We start from the raw sequence: 19131 nt of genomic DNA, 5'->3' as shown, positions 1-19131 counted from the left end.
ATCTTACGTAAAGAACCAGTGTGTGGGATTAAGGGAAATATATTGGCAGAAATGGGACATAATAAGTATGTTTTCTTTAGTGTTTAATCACCTGAAAATAAGACTTGTTACCTTAGAATGAGCCGTTAATATCTACACAGGGAGCTGGTCCTCGTCTATGGAGATCGCCATGTTGCACCACCATGTTTCTACAGTAGCCCAGAACAGACACACCAAACACTGGATTTAAATGGGTCCATTTGCATTTTTTGTGTCAGCCACCGCAGTTAGCAGCCCCTCTGTGATAAGAGCGTCAGAAAACACACTTTTTTTTTTTACGTGAAACTGCTTTATTCAGTGTTTTTACCGGTTTAAATCACTTGGTGTGTATTCAGAGGAGAAGAGATGTCAGATAATTTGACTTCTGGAAAAAAACTCATAAACATCTGAATCTTAAGTTATCAGAAAAAGAAGGTGAGCACACATTAGTGGGTGCTACGCTAGCGACCTGTTTTCGACATGGCAAACTCTTTGTATTATTTGTGTGAGTGTGAATGTGAGTGTGTGTGTCTGTAGTTGTTTTGCCTATTTCTGAAATCATTTTGAGTCCTTTGTAGATATATAATTTATTTTTAGTTGCTTTGTGTCCCTTAGTAGTCATTTTGAGTCTGTAGCCATTTAAAAAAAAAATTGTAGTCATTTTGAAATGAATTTCTTTATAGTTGCTTTGTGTCTCTTTGTAATTGCTTTGTGTTTCTTCACGGCCATTTTGAGTTTCTTTGTATTTGCTTTACGTCTCTTTGTAATCACTTTGAGTCTTTTCAAAGTTGCTTTGTGTCTCTTCATGGTCACTTTAAATCTCTTTAAAGTCATTTTTGAGTGTGTTTCTAGTCATTTTATATCTTGTTGTCGTCATCTTAATTTCTTTGTAGTTGCTTTGTGTCCCTTAGTAGTCTATTTGAGTCTGTTTGTAGTGGCTTTGCATCTCGCTGTAGTCATTTTGAGTCAGTAGTCATTTTAAATCTTTTTGTGGACATTTTGAGTCAGTAGTCATTTTAAATCTTTTTGTGGACATTTTGAATTTTTTCATAGGTGCTTTGTGTCTCCTCACAGCCATTTTGAGTTTCTTTGTATTTGCGTCACATCTGAATGTAGTCATTTTGAGTCTGTTTTAAATCTCTTTGTAGTCATTTCGAATTTCTTTGTAGCTGCTTTGCATCTTCTTGTAGGCATTTGTGTCTCTTTGTGATTGTATTTCCCCTTTTTAAGGCTATGTTCTGAGTCTCTTTGCTGCTGTTTTGCGTATCTTTGTCGTCTTTTTTGCATCATTGAGGGCTTTTTGCATTTCATTGTAGTTGCATTGTGTCCCTTAGTGGTCTTTTTGAGTCTGTTTGTAGTGGCTTTGCATCTAGTTGTAGTCATTTTGAGTCTGTGGTCAGTTTTAATCTTTCTGTGGTCATTTTGATTTTTTTCATAGTTGTTTTGTGTCTCTTTGCGGCCATTTTGAGTGTATTTGCATTTGCTTTAGGTCTCTTTGTAGTCATTTTGAGTCTGTTTGAAGTTGCTGTGTGTCTCTTCGTGGTCATTTTAAATCTCTTTAAAATAATTTTGAATTCTTTGTCGTTACTTTGTGTCTTCTTGTAGGCATTTGTGTCTCTTTGTGATTGTTTTCCCCTTTTCACAGCCGTTGCGAGTCTCTTTGTGTCTCTTAGCTGCTGTTTTGCATGACTTTGTAGTCTTTTTGTATCAGTGAGATCTTTCGGCATCTCACTGTAGTTGTCTTGTGTTTGTTCGTGGTCATTTTGAGTCACTTCTTGGTCGGTACATGTTAATTTGAGTGACATTCTGCAGGTGAAGGCCTGTGCCCATTCACTATTCCATCCAGGCATCATGTTTAAGACAACACACACACAAAAAACTGTCAGTGATTTTAGCAATGTTGTGACTCACAAAAGGGAGACTGAACAAAGAGTCAAACCAGGAATATAGATTTTATGGCACATACTAACCTGTGTTTCTCCCTCAGCTCTTACAAGGAGCCTCCTCCACCTGTGGTGGGAGGAATTTTCTGCGGACGCTCCTGACACCTGCTGGTTGAAGGCGGACACTGCAGCCTGTGGAAGCCGCTCTCCTTCGGCTCATAGAGACGTTTCAGTGAACAGAATCAGTCCATTTTGATGGCAACTCCTACACTTATTACATTTTATCAAGCCAAAGAGTTTCTTACACGTGTCCAGTCGCAGTTCGTGTATTTTAACGTGTTTATTTGTTGTCAATCAAGGTAGCTAAGCAGCGATGCTAACCGGGAGAACAAGGGGTGAGGAAGTCTGAGCCACTTCATTATCAGAGGGGGGTAAACTTTATATTGTTGTTTATTTGAAGCCTCGTATTCGCTTATGAAATCATTTAAATCCCGAATTCACATTATAATTAACTCTTATTCCATTTCGTTGCGGATTCATAGACGAACTACGCGTATCTTGTAAATATTATGTATGATAACTCCCCCTATCGCTCAGCGCAGTTGGTTGGGTCTGTTGCCGCTGTGTGCTGCTCTCCTTCCTGAAAGACACTTGCATTGGAGCCGCGGATGTCGCTGCAAACAGGCTGGTAAGTTAAAGCCCTTTTCTCTATTCCTCTCCACGTCTTCGATTATTTATTGTCATAGTCACATATCGTCACCCCTCACATGCTTCTCCCAACTCCACCTTTTTTAATATGTTGCTTATTAAAGTAGTTTTGCCCCATTTTCTGTGCCCCCTCTCATCCTCCCCGCTGAGGTTGGTGGTGTCGTGGTCCTGGTCGGTTATGTTTACAAATCCAGCTTCCTAGCAATGTGAAGCAAGCCAGTTAAATAGCATGCATGCTAAGCTACAGCACACATGTTGGCTCGACAGGTTGTGGTGGATGGTAAGAATTAAAAAAGCTCAGTCAGGGCTGTTGAAGCCTCTCTTTATAAATGGGGATTTAAAAGGAAGCTTCCTAACACCGGGGTGGGAGTAAGACAGCAGCGGAGATGATAGCGCTGCAGGTGTTTCTCTGTTTCCCTGTTGGTTGGTGCAGACAGTTTGCTGTGGAAATCAACAGATCCTCCACAGTTAGAGGGGGAAAGGGGTGTAGCAAGGTGAGGAAGTGTTTCTGATAAATGCATGAACAAATCCAGGTTTTTCCTCAGGTAAGAAAGTGAAACTACATTGCATCTGCTCTCTTGTGAAAGATGAATACAATAAATGGAGTTTAATGCTTTTGTTAAGAGGCATCAAGAACAACCTAGGACATGTTGCAGGTCATGTCTGTGTTAAAAGGTTGTGCTGGTTTTAAGATCATTTGATCAACAACACTTACTGTAAGTAAAAATGCTGCCAGATAGGGCGGTAACTAATTATTATTTTCATTAGTCATTAATCTGATGAGTTATTTCTCATGCACTGAATCATTTGGTTATCATCATCTGGAAAATGTATTGTGAGTGAGTGTTGTGAAAACTCAAATATTCCCAGAGCCCGAGGAGACATCTTCAGATTGGGTGTTTTGTTCATCCAACAGTCCAAAAATGCTTAGAAAACTAGCAAATATTCAGATTTTACACGTGAATTTTTTGGCATTTTTGCTTCAAAAGTGAAAGTCAGGTATGACAGCCTAACCGAAATAACAGTGAGTAAGATTATTTATAACACAGGCTGTCATTTAAGTCCATTTTGTTAATGAGTAACCAGAAAAATCCATTCCTGTTAATAATTTTTATGTCATAAATGCACCAGCTGCATAGTAAAAGATTGTTGCTATTTGTCATATTCCAACAGTGACAATAAAGAAGAAATCCCAAGATTCCTGAAGATCTCGTCAACTCCCACATGGCAGTAAACCACTCCCTTGAAGATTAAACCAAGTGTATTCAGCCCCAGAGCGTTACCCTCGTAGATGCCGCTCAGTCTCCGTCTTTGCAAATGGCTTGCTGCTTGAAGGACGAGCTCCTTTGTTCCATCTGCCTCAGTATCTACCAGGACCCCGTCAGCTTTGGCTGTGAGCACTACTTCTGCAGGAAGTGCATCACCGAGCACTGGAGCAGGCAGGAGCTTCACGGAGCGCGGGACTGCCCCGAGTGCCGGAGGACCTTCACCGACCCCCTCCTCTCACCGAGTCTCAAGTTGTCCAACATTGTGGAGCGCTACTCGGCCTTCCCACTGGACGCCATCCTCAACGCCCAGAGGAGCTCCTACCCCTGCAAGGACCACGAGAAGGTCAAGCTTTTCTGCCTCACTGACAAAAGTCTGGTGTGCTTCTTCTGCGACGAGCCGGCGCTACACGAGCAGCACCAAGTAACCACTATTGACGAGGCTTACGAGGAGATACAGGTCAGTTATGGCACGCACACGCTCTGACAGCTCATTAGCAAGGGTGAGGCTGACATTTTCTTAAAACCCATCAGCGCTCTGCACCACATTCAGGCAGTTGCACTCATTCGCCCCGTGGGAGCTGCCCAGACAGTTCAGCCTCAGTCCTCTGCTACCACAGAGCAGCTCTACTGAAGCAGTTTGGGGATTTTGTGCTTTGCTCAGGAGTACTTTGGGTGCAATAGGTGCTGAGGAGTGAAACATATCCAATTTACTTTTCCCTCCCTGATGCCCAAATTACTTGGCTTATCTGTGAGGTCAGTTGGGTGTCATTCCTACAGAGGCAAGGGTTCTTTACATAGGAGTGAACCTGCCTTCATATTGCCTGCAGAGGTTATTTTAGATGACTAAATCCTGTAAATGATTCAGAAAATGTGCAAGAACACATACAGCACTGATTATAGTGATGCACTGTGTTCGACAGTGTTAGATTGTCATAGTGTTCTTGGTGCATTTTAGATCAATTAAATGAATTGCGTTGTCTGAGTGAAGTGATTTTGCCTCAGCAGGTAAGGTAACGCAAGTGCACGAGCAGATGCAAAGTGTTTGTTGAAATGAGACTGAAAAATTGATCCACAAAGTTCATATCAATAACAATTTTTCATGACTGCAACTTTGTAGATATAAACTTCCTTGCAAAGTTTATTTTAATGTGTCATGTGTGTTTACGCTGAGTCATATTTTCCACATTAACAGGAATGGTTCAGTGTTTGCTCTCCTCTCTGTGTTTGGATAATTCCATTCCCACGGAGCCAAAATCCAATAACTGTGAAACAAAGCTCCTAATCCCGTTCCTCCTTTGCTCCAGTATGCAAGGAAACACATTCCAGTCTCACTTTATGTAGTCTGCCTCATTTCTTAAATCCGCTGTTGCCGATGTAGATATTGAGATCTGTTTTATGTAACATGAAAATATTTGGTTTCCAGTTTTTTTGGCAGACAGCAAGGTGAACTTTCTGATAAGACACAGTCCAAAGTTTTGATTGGTAACACTCAGTTATGCAGCTTTGAAGGGTTTACGTTTGTTGCAGCTCAGACCAACACTGTGGCCACGTTGGATGTCACGCTGACATCATGTGTGATTTAGGTTTCACAGTTTTGGTGATTCATATCGTTGAGGTTAATGCAATACTATCATCTTTGCAGCAGGTCTGCATTTTTAAAATGCCACAGACACTGTATCTGTGTATCTGTTACATTATAAGTCCTTCTTTGCTGCAGAGACTGTATCAATGATATTGACTATTCATGACACTGACCTCTTACACCCTTCTGAAAGTGCATCTTTGACACCGGCAAGCTCATTTTGCTTTCACTGCTCTGAATCCGTGAGCAGGTTCATGGGGAGACTGCAGCTGAATTACAAACTCCATCCGATGCAGAAACAGTGAGACAGAATTGATGAATGAGGCTAAGAATGGACAAAATTTACAGACCTCGGAAGCTGACACAATCTCTGATTTTTCAGAGATTCTGAGGTCTGGTGTTTGAAAACAACAGAGCCTATCAGAGTTTTGTAAATTGGATTAAGTAGCGAGGACTCATCTTTCTTTGCCAGAGCCAGTAAAATGGCGACAAGTGTGAGTGAAATTGTGCAGCTATACAGGTGCTCTGATCAGCTGTTACTGCAGCTTGCATGTTGACTTTAAATTAAGTGCACTTTACCTGCTTATTGGTCATTTATCTAAACTGCTGATTGCACTAGATTTATCTGATAACATAACCGGTATCTTTGCACACTGTGTACATAAGGCCCATCACACAGACTCTTACTTACTCTGTAAACTCTGTTGTGTGTGATTTTGTGTATCTGTATATTTGTTCAAATAAGTATTTGGCTGCTGGAAAGATGGTCTTTTGATACAACTGGGCCGTCTATGCCGTAAAAAGACACAAACACTTTTGAAATTGGTGCCACATGAGAGGAAACAGAGGAAAAGGGATGCGGCATTCGCTTCTGCTCAAGAGGTAGAAAACCAACAAATACCAGAATGCACAGCACTGGGCCCACAAAAGCTCCCACCAGTGGGTGATGTAATTCAAACTTGGCCATTTTGACTCAGGAAACAATATAGTAGCCAGCTGGTAACACATGATCTCGAAACACAGTTAAACAGTAAGCTGTTTTAGGCGAGAAATGGGCAACACAGTAACAGAATCTTGGTTTATATTTGATCAACACTGCTTAGTTTTACCATTTGATCTGAGTCTGAGACAGAGAGAAGGAGAAAGAGAGGGGTGGGTCTCTCTCGATCCACTTCTGTACTCTTTGGGTTCATGGTGGCAGGAATACAAAATTGTGGAAGTACAATCTGTAGTTTGGGCAGCAGCCCTAGAGCCAGCAAAACATATCTTGCGCCGGATTTGAGCAGAGAGATGACTGGGAGATCTGTTTGCTGGTGAGATGGAAAAAAGAGAACCATATTCATTCACACATAATATCCACATTGTTGTGATACAACGCTGATGGGAAAGTGTCCCTTTTAAGTATTTGCAATTATTTTGCACTGCTTTTTTTATCTTCTTCAGCTCTCCAATCTTATTTTTCCATTTTAATACCATATTATTACAAAAATCGGCACTTAAATAAGTAAAATAAAATGGCAATTCAATCTGATTTTTAGGGATGCTTCAACTGGATTATAACCAAAGAGCTTTATTGAGGTGGTCGTGAGGAGATAATTAAAAAACATAAAGTACAATTAATTCAATTAGTAGATTACATGTAAACATAGCGAGGCAGTTAGTGAGTAGTACAGAGCTACAGCGGTGCCCTTCTGTGTTCTGCATTGAATATAATTAACAGTGCTGTGAACATCAATGCTGTCCTCCTTAATTTCCAATCAGGCTCTGCACTGGAAGCCTGAGAAAGGTCAAAACCGTGTAATCTTGGAGCAGAAGTAATTAGGCCCAGCACAAGATGTTTCTCTTTTCTTGGACACCAGCTTGTCCCTCTGCTCAGAGCTCTTTTCAAGGCTGCGTTTTGGCATTTTGTATTCTGGCAGGAGCTTTGGAGACTTCCCAGATCTCCAATGCTGAAAGAGAGTATGAGCACACAGAGGCCCCAATCGGAAACAACCACGTCCCATGATGAGCTCTGGCATACTCGCCTTTTTAGATCTACAAGTGGTTTGTTACGTAACCTCTCGTCGTCTTATCAGACATACACAAACATCAGAGCAGCAGGCAGCAGATGGCGTTACAATAATTTTCTGTCACGTTTGTTTGAGATCACACATTAAATTATATTAGGAATGTGTCTCCTATAACTGTGAACGTTATTTTCTGAGTTGAGTAGCCCATGTAAGTAACACCACTGTGATATTACCCAATTTACAAGTTAGCTTATCATTTCTGTTTTCATTCCAGAGAGCAGACAGGAGCTGTGTGTCAGATAGAAACAAACGTGTGAGAGCTGTGCCCGCAGGCACAAACTTCACTTTTGGCTTGCTTGAATAAAGTGCCAAAACAACATGGCAAGGATGTGTTAAAGTGCAGCAGCAATCAGCTCCAGTGTTTTGACTATCTGGGCCAGAGCTGTACATGCCGTGCCAGCTTAGTGGCCTCTTTTAAAATGAACCTTAGAGTTTTTGTAGGGTGGGAAAGTTTGTAAATGAGGAGGGAAAGGATTTGGTAGCTGGAGAGCCAAAGCTTGTGTTTTTTGTGCTGAATTGTTTGACACTTTGGCACATGGGATTCGGGATTGGCGTAAGCTCCCTCTGCTTCTCTGTGTCTATATGTTGCTGTCTCCTCTGCCTCTGTTAGCGTGATATAACTCATCATCTGTGTGGTTCGGCAGAACTGTGCCTCGTCTGTCAGAGGAGCTCACAAAGAGGGGGAGGAGAACTTTTGCAATCTGCTTAAAATTGCCAAATATTCTGTGAGGAGTCATGATTTTGTTCTATGGAAAAGCCAAGAAAAAAAAAAACATATACACACACACAGATGTATGAGTAATAGTGTTTCACTATTACTGTCCATTTTCCCAGCAGTGTTTGCTTTTAAGTTACGTCATCCTCTCACCCCATCGGCTGCTAGAGGAGCAGGATGACACAGACAAGTCCTTTATCACTGTGTTGTTGTTCACCTATATATATCTTCAGACAGCATCATAATTAGTGTTTCACAATCAGAGCTACAAGGATGACTAAATCAAATTCAGAAGACATAATAAGGGCTGGGGATCGTTTAAAAGATTAAGATACCAGTACCACTGAAGTGATACCTATACCAAGAGAGTACCTCATTTAATACCTATAATGTAAGTGGAGTGGCGTGTTGTGTAGCCATACTTTCAGACGTTTTTGTGACGTCTCAGCAGCCAGCTGTGTCAATACATCATGCTCGACCTCACCACAGAATGTATGGGTTGTAGCCGCTGTATAGTTTTACTGAAACGCATGAACCCACCCCTGCCATCCACCATGATGAAACACAGAAACGTCACATAGTCCGTCGTGATCCAGATCTGCTGTGTGTCGGCCAAATTATCTGTATTTCCTTGGTGATAAATGTTATCTCTGTAAATACATCATCTCATGATGTGTGACTTACATAAGCTTAAATTCACTGTTACAACACATTTCAGTATTTGAAGCCTCAGATTTGATATTCTCAAACAGACTGGGTTCCCAGAGGGTTTAGATATACAACACACTTGTGTTATGTCATGGCACCACGTTGTCAACTATGTGTTGACAGTGTGTTTGGCTGGCCAGTGTCCACTGACGAGGGCAGCCTTTGGTTGGTCTGTGGCGGGCTGTAATCTCCTTAGCCTGGCATGTCACTGCGCTGACCTCAGGCCCTGAGTCTTGTTGCTGTGTCGAGAGCTTTACCTCCCGCTGATTTGCATCTTTTCCCCCCCGTAAACGCTCCTGCGGCCAAATTTGTAATGCACAAACACTTCCAGTACCCGACTGTTGCAGGGTGACGCACGCACATTTGGCAAACAGTCACCCAGCACATAATTGCTTGCTTGCGCGTATTTCTCAACATGAAGGACATTAAGGTAGGATCGAGGAGGATTTGTCTGCGGCTCTGCCATTTGCTTCAGGGAGCGGAGATTTCACAGGGTACTAATGCATTCTGATTAGGAGGGGTTTTATTCCACCAGTCACATTGGACGGCATTAAACACCATTTAAACGTAATGTAAAAGGGCAGAAAGCACTCTAAATGCAAAATCTCAGTTAGAAAAAAATTCTCAATCTCAGATCTCAAACTTCTTGAACTAAAACATTAAACAGAGCCACAATCAGTGCTAGAAATCTCCAGATCCTTAATACACACCAAGCAGTCTTATCATTTTAATCCTCTGTTAGTTTGTTGTGAATATTTTTGGCCTGTCAGTCTCACTTTGAACTCATTAAATGAGGTTATAACCAGAGAGCCGAGCATTCTTATCTACCCAGCCGCATCTTTCACCCCGTACAGTATGTGCTTTATGTTCTGGGAAATGATGCCTTTTGTTTTAGGCAACATGGTTAATGGTGATGAGATTACAGCTCCCTCCCTCAGTCATGCTACACTCTGAGCACTGGCGCCATCTTAAATAGAGGTTGGCTGGATCGCTGCAACCCTGATTGGAGCTGGATGAAGCTGTGCACTTATTATCACACCGCTGTGGCCTAAAGTTGGCAGTCAACTCCTGCTGAGGACAAAGTGGAAGTCACAGCAGCCACTGCGCCTTAATTGTGATGATCGAGGCTGTCAGTGGGCCGTGTGCGACCACAGTATCGCAGGGCAAGACAGAGCCATCTTGCTGTCTACTTGCCCCAGGGACGTGTTTCTGCTCTACTTGACAGCGATGTAAGACCAGACAAGAAGGGAAATAAGACTGCGGCCCCTGGTTATCCATGCATGTTTGGGGACTTAACTTTGTTCCACAGACTGTAGATACCGTAGATGGTATATAGCAGCAGGCAGCTGTGCAGTAAAGCTGGTGTGAGTTCGACTAAAGCCCACGCAGCTGAAGAATGAAATGATTACTCTGGTGTTGAGTCACCCACGCAGACCTGTCACTCAAAGTGTCCAGATGCACCTGTGTGTTGTCCTCCATTAACACCATTCTCATACCCACTTATTCCCTGCTTATCAGACAACAAACAGAGGGGTTAATCTTGAAAACGTATTAGCATTTTTCTCGTCCGCCTCGCTGCAGCACGGGGTGGTGTTTGAAAAGGAAGAATGAGCATGCCAGCCTTTGAAGTGTTCCTCTGGTGGTTTAAAAAACAGGGCTGTCTTTCACTCTCCGACTGTCAGAGCCCAGCCGAGAGCTCTCTCCGAGCCTGCCATCACCACGCATGGCCGTGCTGCTGCAGTAATGAGTCAGGCAATTTCAAGGGCACCCACGGCTGCCATCTCCCCTGTGGCTCGCCTCAGTCTGCTCTCCTTTCCTGTAGCAGCTCCATCTCTCTTTCTCTTTTTTCCCCCCTCCTCTCCTTTGCTGTCGTCCCTCTCAGTAATCTCCTTGTTTCAAAGGTATGTGCTTTATTAAATGCCACAGCTCTTGTTTGGTAACCAATTCTTTTGAGGAAGCTACTTCCCAGCGTCCCCTACCCTGCTAATTTCCCACCACCCACCCACCCACCCACAAACAAATTAGTTTGTCCGGCTTGGCGGTCAGTCAGGGTGGTGTGGCAGAGAGGCTGCGTTCATGCGGAAATGGAGCCATGGGGAAAGACAGAACAGTCATGTTCCATTAGAGGAGCGCTGGCATAATATCCTCATCCAGAGAGAGGCAGTAGCTTGTGCTGCACTTATTTCTGATCCCACTGATGATGCTTGAGGCGGGACAGAGCTGGGCTGCATGTTTACTTCAGCCCATCTTAGATCAGCAGATAAACAGCTGCATTGATTGGAGACAGCAGAGCTGGTGCTGCGTCCATCACACACAGCATTTTGCCTTGTTTAGATGATTACTTTGGCTCCTGCTTAAGTTAAGTGAGTCAGATGTCGGTACATCTGTTGTACATTAGAAATGTTTATGTAGGCCTTCTGCACGGAGGAGTCGGTTCTGTGGTCTTTTTCTAGCATGTAGTTTTAATAGCAGCAGATGGAAGATGTTTTACAGCCACGTGCTGCAGGTCCAAAGAGAACTGAGCCCCATTTCGCAAAAGTAAATCATCATAAAATCACTTTTACAAACTTTTTTACAGGAATATTTCACCTCAACGTATCGATAAGTTGATCAACAGAAAATTAATTCCCAACTTTTTTCCACAATTGTAAAGTGTTTTAAATAGAGAGGTTTTAGGGGAAATGCACGTGTTTGGGAAGCACTGAGCATACGACTGGATGAATGAGACTTACATTATACTGCACGGGTTGTGTGAGTGTTTGTAAATTAATGTTTTGATGTAGTTTTGCTGTTGTGACACACGGTACCCCTTAACTCCAACTCATCAATCATTCATGAAGCAATTCATTAAGAATTTTCTCAGTTTTTTGATTCTTTGTTCACTGCGGAGGCGTATGAGAAGAACAAAGTGTTCGTCACAAATCCAGTGCAACACAGGGTGACTACTTGGAATAAAGATGGTCATTTCCCCAGTGAAGTATCCCTTAAAGCCTAACAGGTGTGTTCCAAAAGCATATAAAGTAATGATAGTCTTAAAAATGATCATAGAGTGACAAGACCCTCCCACCTGCTCATAGATAGCTAAGGGCATCTCAAGAAGCTTTTGAAGCTGCAGGAGGAACCTCAAACTATTTTTCATCACAACCACTAATTCATTCATTCATTTTCTCTAACCACCTATCCTGTTAGAGGTCGCGGGGGGGCTGGAGCCTATCACAGCTGACATTGGGCAAGAAGCAGGGTACATCCTGGACAGGTCGCCAGACTATCTCAGACATGTAGCAACAGACAACCATTCATGCTTCACACACGGCCGATTTAGAGTCACCAATTAACCTGCATGTCTTTGGACTGTGGGAGGAAGCTGGAATACCTGCAGAAAACTCACGCTAACTCATGCTAACCACTGCTACACCATGCCCATAACCACTTATGCTCTCTGTTAAGTTTAAAGTGAAATTAGTGATGGGTGATATTCCAAAATCGGACAATAAAACTAAACTGACATACACAAAAAATAGTTAAACATTTGCTTTGTGTTGCCATTGTCATCCTCTCCTTCTACTCCTCCAATACATTGATCTTTGGCTGAAATGACACTCTCCAGATTTTGTTTTTAGTCTCCATATCTTCTCATTTCTTTATTCATGGTGATTCTGTTCTGTTGCCTCATGCTTGCATACAGTAGATGTAATACAGATTTACAATATTATGAACTATGGAAATGGGGAATGTTGCATAAATCATGTAGACATACCCAAATGCATGAGTTTTAGAAATTAACTTGAGTGAACTGGCAACAGAGTACATTTGCATAGCAACATGATTAATCACACAACCCCAAAATAGCTTCTTCTGAAGAGGTATGTTCTACAGAAGTGTGTTTTGTTTTCCGTTGAAATACACACACCGCCTCACGTGACTGTATCCCAGTGATTCATTATGAATGAATGCATTGTATCCTGTTGTAAGACCTGTATCTGTCTGCCAGTGTAACCTGTAGGCAACAAGGCTACCGTGCGTGCTGTAACTGGTCTGGCAGGCCAGATAGTGAGAGAGGAAGGATCACTGGTGGAGGGGAGAGATTTACTGGTCATCTTAGTAAATGAAAGGGGAAGTGCTGTCCTTAAAGTTTTGCGGCTTAAAGTGCGGCTTAATGCTGAGCCCCTCTCCCTAATGTGAGGCAGATCGGCAGGGAGAGCGGCCCAGCACACCAGTGACACTGCTATAAAGATTTCATTAAATGAAAAAGACCAGGCGGTGAAAGATGTTACTCTTTCTCCCTCGGAGGTAGAATAGCCTTTAGTTGTGGTGAATATGAAATGGGAGTTTAAGGAAGATGGGTTCTGGGCCGAGACGATTTCAGAGCTTGGTAAATGTTAAAAATCCGTGAGTGGTGAGCGTCCGCAGAGCTGCTATTATTCAGGCTTCCCTGCCTTATAATTTTGTCTGTGTCAGTTTGATATTTGGGTGGTTGTGAACTGCTGTACCACCGCAGCCGTGACACTCTGAGCCCTGTGTTGCTTGATTAGCTGGGGAATTAAGACAGATTACAGACCATTGTTCTCGGGGGTCTGGGCAGGGCCAGACCGGGCTGTAATCTCCTGTAATTCCTTGCGTCCGTGATCTGCTGCAGATGATTTAATTAGACGTGCTGCTGATAGGAGTCCTCATTTATGGCTTCCAATCAGCCAGACTCAGGTCTGACCTGCTCCCTGAGCTAACAAATCGCTGGGAGGGGGAGAGAGAGAGAAGGAGCCTGAATATGTTTACCTGTTAAATACCTCGTTTGTCTAAATGAGAGTCGAGCTGTATTTCTGTTTACCCACAAACCTGTGGTTCTTGCTGCAGTCCAGGTGCAGAGGGAGAGGAGATGATTGATAGGCAGCAGGTGCTCAATCACGGTCCAGTTTAAGCTTTGAAATTTAGGAAATGGTGTCAAATTAACCAGCAGTTTTTTGCAAAACGTGTAATTATCAGAGTCAAGAGGGCAAAAAAATCATGTTAGATAATACGTTTTTGGGATTATGTGTGGAAGCTAGGGATGCACAAGAATATCGGCATGTCATCGTATCGACCGGTATCGACTGTCAGAATCAGCCAACTTGCTTTTTCCTTCATTTCCTTAATTTCATGTCTCCATCTGCTGGTGGGCAATCACAATAAGAGTATGCATGCATAATATGATGTTGATTCCGCTACAGAAGAGACTTGATAATCACTAGAATTAGGTAGGGAAAAAAGTGGATATATCGATATTAGTATCGGTTATTGGTCAAATGAGTTGTTACCTATCAGCATATGTTGGATACCGGCAAAAATTCAATATCGTGCATCTCTAGTTGAAGCTGAAAACAGCCAATGAAAGTGGCTAAAAGTTTTCCCTTATTGCACTGCTTTGGCCTGCATAATAATTGATAGCCCCATTAGCTGTTTAAAACACCACAACTCCTAAATTGCCTGTTGATGTGATGTATGGCCAATTCAAGTTTCTCTGGCCAGGTATACTTAGAGCTTGTTTATTTCCCATAATGCATTTACTGTGCATCCAGGGTCAGGCTAATCAGCGGGGAGCAGCAGGCTGTATTGTTTGTCCTCACCCCGGTTCCCCTACTCATCATCGCTCCCAGTCTACACATTAACAGAGGTTTCCTGCTCCAGCAGCTGTTTACAGTTTAAGCATTTAGCAGCAGCTCTTATCCGCCGTGACTTACAATAACTGCAGCTGTAAAACAAGTGAGCATTCGTCAAGCAGTAAAAGTGTGAGCTGTCAGATAGTTTTGAACGCTGTGAAAAGTGTGTTGCGGCTTTAATCAGGAAAATAAGAAGGTATATTGAAGTCACAGAGAAGCTCCTCTATTGAAATGCATAATTCATAAGTGTGCTTTTTTATTTTGTGCTTTCAAAAGCTCATTTCACCTTTTCTAACATATGCCTTGGTGGTGGTTTAAAAAAAAAAAAGGCAAAGGTGTTTGGGAACGTTTGCTTGATTGACTAGTTTCTTGGAAATTAGAAAAAGCATCTTTTTCTCCTCATATTCTCGCATTTTTGACAGCCGAAAATGGAGCCTTTTGAAAACAGCCTCCAGAGTGATTAAATCTGAAAACATACATTTTAATGTGAACGAGGAAAACTGAGCTTTTAAAATGAAGTAAGCCTGATTGGGACTGTGTGGCACTGAAGTTAAGAAGACAACTTTCAATCAAGGTGATCACACGGTACAGGTGTTGCCACAAGGTGACTTTACAATCACATTGATTTGCATCAAATATCTGCACAATCTAACAATATTTTTTTATTATCTGTTAATCTACAGATTAACTTCATGATAATTGTCTAGTTTATAAAATGTGAAAAGTGCTCATCACATTTTTCCAGAGTCCAAAGTGACATCTTCAGATAGCTTCTTTTGTCCAATCAGTTGTCCACAACTTGAAGTCTCTTCATTTATTGTCATAAATGACAAAGAAAAGCAGCAAATTTCAATCATCGTTTAATCGACTAATCATTGCAGCTCTACCGTTAACAGTAACAGGAAAATATATAAGTAAGAAATTGTAAATTCGGCTACATTAAAACACTATAAAGTTGTTTACAGAGAACAGGAGGAGACTGAACAGAGGTTATTGAGCTGAGTCACTTGGCCGTCTGTTCCACTCCTTAGCAAATATTACAGCACAGTTTTGTGGTTCACTGATTGAAACAGACGAGAAGGAAAAGATTTAGCTGCTTTTCTTTTGATCAAAGACATCCTTACAGAAATCACCTTGAAATGGCAGTGTGGACAAAAGTTGATTTCACATTGTTGTTTTAAAATCAGCTGATGTAGCGCCTGTTCACACCTGGTATTAATGTGTTTCAATGACTTGAACACAAGTGGACAACTGAGACATATTGCCATTCACATGTGTGTCTATCAGGCGTCTCCAGCTGATCACTTGTGTTCAGATTTAGCTACTGCCTGCGTCACTTAAGGTCGAAGGGCCCCACATACACGTGCTAGCATACTTGCTAGCTGCGTTGGCGGTTGTGCCAGTACAGCTGAAAATATCGCTGTCTGCAGAATCCAGCACGTCTCCTTCCGCGGGGCATAACGATGGACGGTCACACAACACTTCATCCAGTTTATCGTAGAATGGTAAAGTTGGGGCGCACGGTGGCCTAGTGGATAGAGCAGGTATCCCATATATGAAGGCAATGTCCCTGCTGCAGCGGCCGTGGGCTCAATTCCAGCCGGTGGCCCTTTGCTGCATGTCATCCTCTCTCTCTCTCCCCCTCTCACGCTTAAACTGTCCTATCTTATAAAAACAAAAAGCCAAAAAAAAAAAATCTTTAAAAAATGCCAAGATATAGAATGTTAGCACGCTGTCACCAAAACAACCGCCACATTCTGCACTGATGTCATCATCATTGTCTCAGACGCATCAGGACGCATTAGCACATTGGGATATGTGGCCAAATGAGTCCCTTATCACCTTGGCAACTGGTTTGATTGATCGGATCACAGTACGTCTTGGTGGTCCTTTACACTTGCGTTCAATCGAATCACCCATGACGTATTTTAACACCAGGTGTGGATTCAGTTTCAGCTATTATATGTGGATATGTGATGAAAGACATTTTATCAAGTGGTCGTATGGAAAGCTGAACCTGTCCCACTCTGGTTAGCTCAGGTTCCTTATATATATTTTGAAATGGACATTTTGCTCACTGTCTTTCTAAAGAGCTAAAAAAAGTGATATTCTGTCCATATTTTAAGCTAAATTGGTGTCTACTGCTGTGCTGGGCGTTAGATTTGAGCAGTGTCACTTTAACAAAGCGTAAATGACAAAGCCTTCAACCACCGCAGCTTCAATGTGTCGTCTTCGTTAATATGACGTGCTGCTCAGATCTTCCTGTGCAGCACAGCAGTAGATATACATTCAGCTGAATATGTGAACAGAAACCACCTTTTTCAGCTTTTTAAAAGACAAGACAATCCATAATGGACATTTCCATTGTCTGACTGAATCAAGTGAAACAGAAACTATAGCTTTAAAAATGTAAATGACCGTCTCTCTATACTGTGGTGGTATCGATTAATAATTTATCCTGTATGTTTTATTTTTGGTATGTTGTTTGCACAGCACACAATACTGTGCTTGTATCTTGCTTTGTTTTCCCCTATAATTGCAGAGAAAAAAACACAGAGTGTGTTCTTAAAGACTGATCTTAATCATATTCAGTATGTTAAGTTCTGGAATCCTGTGTGGGTTGAAACTGATCAATACTGCACAAACAAGACATGCAGCAACTGTTAACAGATATATCTTTTCCTGCCCTGCGCTCGAGCAGTATGGGATGCCATTTAAGTCAATATAGTCAGTATTTTAATTTTTTGAAAAGGACTATGTTTGTTTATTTCAGGGGGATTTTTATTTCCTAATGCCACATTTATTTCGCACTATTTTCATCCTCTGTCTTCTTCAAATGTGGTTATCTCACAGATTGTTATGACAGAGACGCGGACATTTCCAGTCGCCTCTGTCAGCCCCGCTAAATTTAGGCTCTTATGTCTATTTTGTAAGTGTTGGTGGCATTGGATGGTGGTGGCGTGTGGCTGCGGGTCACTCATCGAGACGAGGAAATCAACTCCCCAGTCTGTAAATTCTCTGCCAGCCAGCCAGGCCGAGGTTTTCCAATGTAAAGATCAGTACACATTGAGGAAGGATGGAGAAGATGGGCACCAGATGAACTAGCGTCCTGCTAGTCATTGCACAGGCATTGAAAAACAAACTAGACGACCTCTGTGTCACATCAGTTTCCAACAGGATGTCAGGAACTGTTATATCCATTGATTCACCGAAACTTGGCTAAAGCCTGGACAGCGTCATTCAACCAGGTGACTCTTTCTACATGCTGATCTCACAGAGCAGAAGACTGGTGAGAGAAGGAGAGGAGGCATGTGCTTTACGCTGAATGACTAGTTTGATGGTGGGATGTGAGGTGTTGTCCTGTTCCTGCTGTGGATCACTGACGCAGTGCAATGTGGGCCCACATTCAGGAGGAGCAACCGCAGCCATCTTGTCGGGTTCTGGATGTGTGGACGGTTGAATCATTCCACTACCAGAAAGCATGAATTAACAGAACCATCCGGAATCGTGGACAGTTATAAAGCCAACAATGTGGCTTTATATGAGTTGTATATTTCCACGTGACAAATAAATGATTCATTGATTGATTAACTGATTCAGACCAAAGCAATCACAACAGCACTGTATCACAATCTCTCATTCCATACTCCAGCAAAGTTGGCGCCTTTCTCTCACATTTAGTGACTTTTCAGACCCTCTTAGCGACTGTATTCCTAAAAAGCAACTACCACCAAATTTATTCAGACCATCTAGGAAAAAGCGAGACATATATATATATATATATATATATATATATATATATATATATATATATATATATATATATATATATATATATATATATGTATATATATATATATGTATATATATATATATATATATATGTATATATATGTATATATATATATGTATGTGTGTGTGTGTGTGTGTGTGTGTATATATATATATATATATATATATATATATATATATATATATATATATATATATTTTTTTTTTTTTTTTTTTTTTTTTTTTTTTTTTCAATATGTAATATTTAATGCCTGCTGCTCAGAGTAATTGCAGGCCACAGCTCCTCATCCAACAGCACCGAGTCTCTCTTCTCTCACACAGCAGCACTGGCAGGCAGTCAGTAAGGCTGGGGCAGGCGGACGCTGCTCGCTGTAGGAGTGGGAGTTCAGTTGTAGTGAGTTCCTAAGGTTACGTTGACGCTCTCACTCTAAAACTTTCTCTGGACTGGAACTTTTCGAAGCATGAGAAAGTGGTGCAATACAATTCAAGCGCCAGATGCCGTTCAGATGTTTTGTTGAGGAATTTTCGGCATCTAATAAAATGCTTCCTCCTTTGTCAGTTAGGGTTGGGTGATGTCTACTGAACTGTCACATGACAATGTCCACTGTAAGTCAAAGCAATGGATGATGGTATTGTTGCTTTGGTTTGGGGAATCAGCCGCCCGAGCTCGACCCACAAACTGTCAGCTTTTTGCAGTATACTGTAGTGGCACAACTGTCCGGACTGATGACTGAGACAAGGACAGAGACAATTAG

The 19131-nt window shown here is 41.9% G+C and overlaps 1 protein-coding gene across 1 annotated transcript in view; it reads left to right on the top strand.

Moving 5' to 3' along the window:
* The first annotated feature begins 2535 nt into the window (after positions 1-2535).
* Positions 2536-19131, top strand: part of trim62.1 (tripartite motif containing 62, tandem duplicate 1) — a 45559-nt gene continuing 28963 nt past the window's right edge. The window contains exons 1-2 of the mRNA XM_033627553.2: positions 2536-2589; positions 3783-4334. Coding sequence (XP_033483444.1) covers positions 3927-4334 — 408 coding nt within the window. The 5' untranslated portion in view covers positions 2536-2589; positions 3783-3926. The remainder of the gene's footprint in view (positions 2590-3782; positions 4335-19131) is intronic.

Source organism: Epinephelus lanceolatus, chromosome 1 (genome assembly GCF_041903045.1).
Source record: "Epinephelus lanceolatus isolate andai-2023 chromosome 1, ASM4190304v1, whole genome shotgun sequence".
Lineage (NCBI taxonomy): Eukaryota > Metazoa > Chordata > Actinopteri > Perciformes > Serranidae > Epinephelus > Epinephelus lanceolatus.
The sequence above is the reverse complement of the archived record's forward strand: the minus strand, read 5'-3'. Positions and strand labels throughout refer to the sequence as shown.